Source organism: Rhyacophila brunnea, unplaced genomic scaffold, assembly GCF_057557595.1.
Source record: "Rhyacophila brunnea isolate RB1 unplaced genomic scaffold, BYU_Rbru_1.0 scaffold_4, whole genome shotgun sequence".
Taxonomy (NCBI): Eukaryota; Metazoa; Arthropoda; class Insecta; order Trichoptera; family Rhyacophilidae; genus Rhyacophila; species Rhyacophila brunnea.
Window position 1 is genome coordinate 8589658 of NW_028233068.1, and position 9080 is coordinate 8598737.

Genomic DNA, 9080 nt, shown 5'->3' on the forward strand with positions numbered 1-9080 from the left:
CTACTCGAGCAAAACTTCTGCTCTACACAGCAATCACCAGACCAACAATCACTTACGCAAGCCCCATATGGGCTTACTTAAATCCTAGACACATTAAACTCTTTCAGACCATTCAAAACAAGGCATTGCGACGAATCACGGGCGACCTTAACATTGAAACCATCCATGAACATATCATGAAGTTGTCGAAGAGATTCTACAAATCCATGATAAACCATCCCAACGCGTCTATTAAAAATTTATTGATCGAAAATGGAAGCGACACAGACTACGTCTATAGGAGGCCGAAGGCAATCCTGCTGGATAAGCATCCACCATAGTTCCTTCACATCCTCACCACAGACTCCCTTTCACCCAAGCGACTAACCTGTTATTTTTCAGCGCAACATGAAAAGGCATTGATACCCGACCTCCCCCCGAGGATAATAAAAGATGAAGGGCACCCCGCTGCCTGACATAGGTGCAGGCGGAGGGAACCTTCCTCCCAAGTATTAAAAAATTTAAATACTTACCACAAATAATATATCATGACAATGGGATTCAAGTATAAAAGATTAAATACTGCTCGGCGGGGTTGGACCATCGGACTATCAATGTCACTGCAGAGAACATCACCGGAATCAACCCGACCAGAGATACGACCTGAAGCTGGGTCATATCACTGTTATTTATAAATAAAAGAATGTTTTTTCTTTGTATTTTTTTTTATTGTATTTATTCTATTAAATAAAATATGTTTGTATGTGAGATTGTAAACCTGTGCGTGCCCCTGTATGTAATTACAGGGACACGCGCAATGCCAAAGCCTACCAATAGCCATCAACCACAGATGAAGGAGATAGGGGGCCTAGCCCCGGGACTCCAGCTAAAAGTAAAAGGCAATATACTAAAGAAAAAATTAAGTAGGTGTAAATAAAATTATAATAAATATTATGAATATGCATTTTTATATTAACCATTTAGTATCGAGGGTAGTTTTTCATTATTTATGTATTGAAGTATTATAATTGTTACAATAAGTTAGCCGTCTACAATGTCAAAACTGTCTATCTCGCTCTAAAAGTTAACACAGCCACGAGAGGTGTTATTAAAACATATCACTTATTGTAACAATTAACCGCCTGAATACATAAAATACCACCGATAGTCGCTGATAGCAGCCTTGTGTATAGAATAGATAAGCAGGAGCGGCAATGCTTTGATGTACTGGCAAATAGTTTGAATTAGTTATATTGTGATAAGCGTTTGATGTATTTGTGTTAATAAATAAAACATAATAATTTATTATTATAACAATCGCACCAAAAATACATAAAAGCAACCTAAAACTCCATTGTTTTAATAATTATCACAAGCACAAACAATATCTGTTTAACTTAATGGTGATAGTAACGTTTTTTTAAGCAAAAACTGCGATTTCATACGTTTTATTGATAGCTTTAATTTCAAATACCATTTCGAACCATTTAATTTTGGTACGGTTCCAATACCAAAGATTGAATCGATAAAAGGATTTCGGGTTATATACAACCGTATGTTTTTCTAGAAAAATCCATACTTATTTAAAAAAAAAAAAAAAAATTAAGACTACGAATTTTTCAAAAATAGTTATACGACTTCCTGAAAAACTTATCTAAGTCAGTGGTTATTTTTCAAAACTGGACATGTCCACTATTCACACCTCAGAGATAAATGAACTTTTCAAATAAAAACACAGAGCGGAAACACGCACGCGACAAAAACCAAACTGTCAGATTGTATGACAACATACTTGGTTACGTGACTCAATACAGTCCCGCCATTAACTGAAAGTGACATGTCTCATTTCGAATGTCAACAACGTTGGACGTGTCCCTATTTGAATGTCAACCTACTTTTTGAAACCTCTTTTCAATTTGAAATTGGTGTTTTGTGGCTATTTTCGAAAGTCAAGAAAGTGTGTATGAGGTTATAGAATGATATTCCGATAATAACTCATTTTCGGCATATATGGACATGTCCAGTTTTGAAAGTTAACCATTGAAGTATTTGCTTTATTTGGTTTCTAATAAACGCCCATTTACATCGTTTTTTTTTTAATGTAAGTTTATTTTTTAATTAAAAAATATATTTTTAGATTTTAGATTAAAATGAAAATTATTCGTAATATGTATCGTATTCTAAATTATTCGTAATATGTATAAATAGCAAATTTTAAATTCACTCGTAGAGCAATTTTGGTCACCCTTATAAAAAAACAAAATCTGTTCGCTGTTGTAAAAAGTACGCAACAGGTTTCATATTGAACATTGAGAGAAATATGTGAAATAAATGAATTTAATAATTCACGAATCAGGACACACCTGAGATGAGTTCCGGTCTACTCCGGTCCATTTCGAGTCCTACACATAATGTGAATGTAAATCATTATCATGCATGGATGCAAACATAACATCGTATCTATTTTATTAATTAATAATTAATGTTAATGCAACTAAACTGCCACTGGTACTACCATGGGTTTTTCTTGCTGTTTTTTTTTTTACATCGGTGAGTAGATAAACAAAGGTCAATAGTTGATCTTGGTTTTTATTTTTTTCCTTATTTGCATCTTTTAAATTATTGCTGAAATTCCCAATAAAAATATCATATACTTATTTTTAAATCTATGGGCCCACATGCGCCACCATGGAGATTTTATGGTATTTTCAGAGCATAACCTTGGACATTCCTTAAATGTTGTAGATAATCTATATATATAATTTTGAAGCCTTGTTATCCTTTAAATTTATTTTAAACATTTGATGACTGCATAAAGTATTTTTATTACATAAAATAGTATTCTTTTAAACCTCTCGATCTAATGTTTTAGAATATAGTCATATTTCAGTACGTCCATGTGTAGTGGTGTTAAGATTTTTAGATTTATTAATTTTTAAACGCATTTATAAAACCATTAGTAAAATTATGTTAACATTATATAGTGAAATATTTCCGATAAAAAAATTATATTTATAATCTCTGTGATCCCAAATTTGACAAGAATTATAAGACGAGTATTTTTCTGCCGCCCGCGAGCAATTTTATATTTTTGAAAAAGATTTACGTTTTTATCTTTTAACGCCATCTTTCCGCTCTTTTAACAACATACGGCCGTAGATACAAGAGTAGTACAAACGATAAATTAAGTAGGGAGTAAGGTCATGTTAACGCGCTTGTTTGAACATGTACCTAACCGAAAAAAAAAATATATTTTTAAAAACGGTGCATGTTCAAACATGCGCGTTAACATGATCTTACGCACTACTTCAGTTATAGTTTGTCAATTTATGGCTACGGCCGTATGTTGTAGCTTAATCACTGGGAAATGCCAATAGAAATGGCGTATTTCAAAAAAAATACTACCTTATTCTTAGGTCAATAATTACTATAAAGAAATAATTATTCGTAGGTAGGATCTTTATCACATTTGAATGGTCAAAGACATAGCTTATAATCAGTATCTTTAGAATTATCTTCAAATGTGTTAATCGTGCCCATTTTTGAATAATAAAATGGCTTATTCTTGTCAAATTTGGGATCACAAAGATTATAAAATATAATTTTTTGTCGTAAATATGTCACTATATAATGTTAACATTAATTTTACTAATGGTTTTGTAAATGAGTTTAAAAAGTAATAAATCTGAAAAATCTTAACACTACTACACATCGACGTACTGAAATATGACTATATTCTAAAACATTAGATCGAGAGGTTTAAAAGAATACTATTTTACGTAATAAAAATAGTTTATATGGTCATCTAATGTTTAAAATAAATATAAAGGATAATAAGGCTTCAAAATTATATAAATAGATTATCTACAACGTTTAAGGAATGTCCAAGGTTATGCTCTGAAACTATCATAAAAGCTCCATTTTTACCTAGGCTGAGCATGTGGGCCCTTAAATAGTTTATACCGGCAACTTCTTTCACTACATTATACCCGGCGTTGCTCGAGTCAAAAATAATGGAACTGAGTGGGTTTTTACAAAATTGTGATTCTGGTTTTGAGATTTCAAGCCTGGATTCTATATATATATTTATTCATCCATCCAGTTTCGGTTTAAGATACATAAAAGCCCAAGGCACTGACTGATTTTGAGGACTCTTGTAGTTAAGATACATAAAAGCCCCAGGCACTGACTGATTTTGAGGACTCTTGTGGAATGTACACTCTGTAACAAGCAGTCACAAGGTACCTACTCAAATTTTAAAAAATATACGTGTGTTTGGATAACAAATAACAAGAATTTGGAACTTCTTGATGAAGTGAGTAGTACGTCTTGTGATTCAATGGAATATGCCGTTGCATCAATTCTCCCATTAATCTTTCCATAGATTCATCTATATAATTATATAGATGAATCTATCACATATTAGTATGTGCTTAAATATAGTTCATAATCGTTTGTAAATATGACTTAGTAAAAAAGAGGTCAAAATTTTATTCTAATATGTTTTTATTAAAATTTTGAAACATTATAAAATTCATTTTAAATTTCCACTTATAAGAAACGTATAATTTTACATACTTAACACAAAAAGACATTACATTTACATTACTTGCGCTCGGCGGCGACTTTCGCAACTCAAACGTATAACCGTGTGTGAAATGTTCCTAGAGAGTGTCTTTTTTGGGGCATAATACACATGGTTATACGTTTGAGTTTCTCAAGACGCCGCCGCGCCGTTGCCCGCCCGTCACTGTGGCCAAGCGCTTAGCCCCTTAGCCGGCACTGCCGATAAGTGCAAAATAATGTAATAACGCGGGTGGTAAAAATATGTCTTCGTCGTTCATCTAATGTCAAGTTTTGAAATTTTCATCTCCCAATATACGTTTAATAGCTTATCGAACGAATATATTTCGACCACCCTAGTTGACTTTGTACTCGAATACTCTGTCGCAACCCCAATCTATAGCAGCCGGGCAAGAAAAATCAATCTTCATGCCTATGTCATCAGATTCATTTTCTTCGTATTGGGGTAAAGAAGCGCGGTAAGCCTTCACTAGCAACCTGTCAATGGCGGCGGGTTCCAAAGATTCCACTATGATAGAGAGACTCAATTTCGTCTGCCGCATGGTGGCGTTGTGCCCCATCACGAAGTTTCTGTTGCCTTTCCGACATTTCTTGAACAACACGAAGTTTTCACCGGTGTTTCTAGCGAAGCATAGACGCATGAGGGACTCTTCAATCTCAGCATGGCACTCGTCATAGTGCAGAGAGTTGTTACTGCGACCTACGGAAATGTTTGAAACTGTATCTTGGACACATTACTACTTATTAGTCTGATTCATTATGTCTTGGCTGATACTTAAAAGGGCTGACTTGAATGCATCGTCAAATATTTTAGGGCAAAACAAATCAATGTGTTTCCCAATTGTAATGACACAAGATAACAAAATGCATATCTACCTACTACACAAATTGGTGCAACTATCTAATGTTTGCTTTAATATTCTGAGTTGATGAGTTACAGGTAACAATCACCACCCATATTCAACAAATCTCACCGGATACCCAGCAGAAAGTTTTTTAAATGTCAAGACATGTCTTGATGCATGTGGGAAACATCAGTTGACTGCACAATAACTTTTGGGACCGACGTTATACCTACCAATAGATTTTCAATGTAGACTTTTAAGTATAGGCGTGAAAACAAAAACAAGCTTTCAGAAATTTTCTACCCAAAGAGATATCTTCACTCATTAAATCGATAGGTACGATTATGATCTCAGCATAAGTTAAATCAAATAAGCGAGTCGTTTTAAATCTAAAACAATGATAATCACATCTTAAATACGTCCTGTATTTTGTTTGTTCATTGGATCAGTGTCAGTGAAATAATATGTATACGTATACAAATTATTTGCCTGATACATAAGCGCACACTATAGGTACTTAGTTGTTTGTGATTTTTTGTTGTTTTACCGCCTACCTATTAAATTTATTTCATTAGAAAAACTACTAGGCCGATATTAAGGTGACGCATCAGTGAAACGCCAAATAATGTTCAACTGTACGCGCGACGAAAATTTGTACTTGCTTCGCATTCATTGAGAAAACGTGGAGTCGGACGCACGTCACTTTGCTGCGTGATGGCGACGGGCCAATTAATTTTAAAATCGTGTAAAGATGACTAAAAACTTTACCCATTTACTTTAAAAAGCAAACATGTCAATGAATATATTATTATTGATACTAATAGAATAATAAACAGAACATAAAATGGACGTATGTTGGATTTATATGAGAAATAATATTTCGTTTGACAGGCGTCATTTTCACCCGCGACCCGCAATCCGCACATCGCCTAGCAACGATCTTTTTAGACCGTGCCTCAACTAATGCATGGCCTTAAGGAAATTTGCATAAGTATCGTATGGACTACATTGTTCGTACTAATAGTAGAGTAGAGTTCATCTCGATATCACGAATGATTTCAAAGTGACAAGAAAAATTGTTCACTATGTACAGTGGTATCTAAAGTAGCAACGATGTAGTGGTGAGGTGGGGTGTGGGTAGAGAGACGTGCGCCTGGATCCAACTGTTGTCTATCTCATTGATTAAAAAAAATCAAAACCAAACAGTCTACACTTCTTTATTCTTCATTCTGTATAGTGTATATCTACTTCGTGCAGGTAAAGTTGCGAGGACTATTACAAATATTATGATGATGTCACATATACCTCTCCAAACGAGGCCCATCCAGCACTGTTTAAGCTCGAACGTGTAAGCCATTGTGTTTGGAAAAAGTCTCAATGAGGTCCTGTTGGCTTGATCACTGCACATCTGTAAATTTGGTAAAAGAATAGTAATTCATTAATATTAATTATAGATATTAATCCCACATACACTCTTGGGCAAGGGTTCGCCAGTGCGAGGGGTGGACGTAGGTTGTTAAGATTCCGCATAAATAGTGCACACTAAACTTTATCAGTCATTTTTATCATACATTATTTTGTTTTCATTGAACTAATAATACAATTTGCAGATGGTGCCGGTTCGACTTTAAAATTCAACTATACCCTGCCTAACCAAACTATAATAGCGATATATGCGATGGGCAATTCGACAAAAATAGTGCACACTTTTTCAGTCATACTTATTTAAGTTATTTGTTTTCGTTGAATTAAGAAAACATAATATTACAGATGGTGTTGGTTAGATTTTTAAAATTAATTCAACTCAGCCGAACCAAACCCCATAATCAATAAAAATATGGTTTAATTAAATGTATGGTTGAACGGCATAGTTTTAGATATTTTATAGACAGAAGATAAATTATGCAGGATTTAATTGAATTTTAAAAACTAACACTATTTACACATTGCAGCCTTAGTTCAATGAAAACAAATACGTTTGACTGACAAGGTTTAGTATGCACTGTTGATGTCGGGTCTTCACAGCCTACGACCATCCTTCGCCTAGCGAACTATGGCTCGCGTGACAAATCAGGTTCCCCGCCTCTTTTGTAGAGCCCGGAAGCTAGGAATGGATTTTGCATTTTTTAATTTATTTAACATTTCAAAGCTCAAGCTACAGATTTTCATGCAAGTGCAGGAGACAATATTTCCATATTTATGAATGACTGCAAAATTGAAGACCTTATCTTTTTTGGGAAGTGGTTAATCTGCAGTGTGATGACACGCTGAAAGATTAATTTCAAGAGATGAATCCAACTGAATTCTATAATGTCTTTTAACTCATAACTACGGTCAATTGAAATCATATAACTCGGAGGGTTGTAACTATTCGTATTTGACACCACCTACCTATGTGAAAAGACATTTTGAAAAACATTTAAGATTAAATTAATACAATACATAAAATCTTAATATAGACCAGGGTGAATATTTGCAATCAATTTTGATGATAAGGAATACTGCATATAGGAATATGGTAGGAAATAATGTAGGAATACTACTTTGAACACCAAATTCGGACATGAGCATTAGCATCAGAGTTTCTCTCCGGAACCAGAAACAGGTTACAAAAGATATATAAAAAGTGAAAACAAAAAAGTACTTAAGTCGGAGTTCCCTATTTTCCCGAATTAGGTTCCCGAATTTGGTGCATTCTGCCATCAGTGGTGCATCGAAGTTGAATGGGTGGGTGGGTTGGTTTAAATGGATTTATTGTTTCAAATAGCATTGTGTAAAATGAAAAACCAACCTTGTCTAAATTTTCTAAAATTCTAAATAATACTGAAATGTCATTGTGACATGTCGTATTGATTTCCATAGTAACGTACGTATATATTAATAATTTAGTTGCTAGGACCCCAGACCCCTAGCAACCAATAATGGTGTCGAAATAACTTTTCATACAAAACAGAATTAACTGAAAATGAATTCAATTCTACTTAAAGATGGCTAAAAGTATTAAAAAAATGCGTTGGCATCGTGTTCTGGGGTTTGGGTCGAAATCCCGAAGGCCAAAATCCCGAAGGCCGAAATCCCGAATGCTGAAATCCCGAATGGCCGAAATCCCGAACGGCCGAGATCCCGAATGGCCGAAATCCCGAATGGCCGGAATCCCGAAGGCCGAAATCCCGAAAAATAAAAAAATATAAACAATAATAATTTTCAATCAGCGGTACCCAAATAGGCGGCTCTTTAACTTGCGTGTGTAATTTACCGAGATAGTAAAAATAGTTTTATAAAAACTATTATTAATTATGGAATCGACCATAAAAATAATTTTCAACCAGCGGTACCCAAATAGGCGGCTCTTTTTCTTGCGTGTGTAATTTACCAAGATAATAAAAATAGTTTTATAAAAACTATTATTAATTATGGATTGAAGCATAAAAATAATTTTCAACCAGCGGTACCCAAATTGGCGGCTCTTTTTCTTGCGTGTGTAATTTACCAAGATAATAAAAATAGTTTTATAAAAACTATTATTAATTATGGTATGAAGCATAAAAATAATTTTCAACCAGCGGTACCCAAATAGGCGGAGCTTTTTCTTGAGTGTGTAATTTTACAAGATAATAAAAATAGTTTTATAAAAACTATTATTAATTATGGAATCAACCATAAAAATAATTT

At 34.0% G+C, this 9080-nt stretch overlaps 1 protein-coding gene across 1 annotated transcript; it reads right to left on the reverse strand.

The window, feature by feature from the left end:
- Positions 1–4474: 4474 nt before the first annotated feature.
- Positions 4475–6810, reverse strand: LOC147066813 (uncharacterized). The gene is made up of 2 exons (XM_085954258.1): positions 6714–6810; positions 4475–5263 (listed from the first exon to the last, which is right to left on the reverse strand). Exons 1-2 carry the CDS (start codon positions 6763–6765, stop codon positions 4899–4901), a joined length of 417 nt encoding a protein of 138 aa, XP_085810384.1. The 5' UTR covers positions 6766–6810; the 3' UTR covers positions 4475–4898.
- Between the last annotated feature and the right edge of the window lie 2270 nt (positions 6811–9080).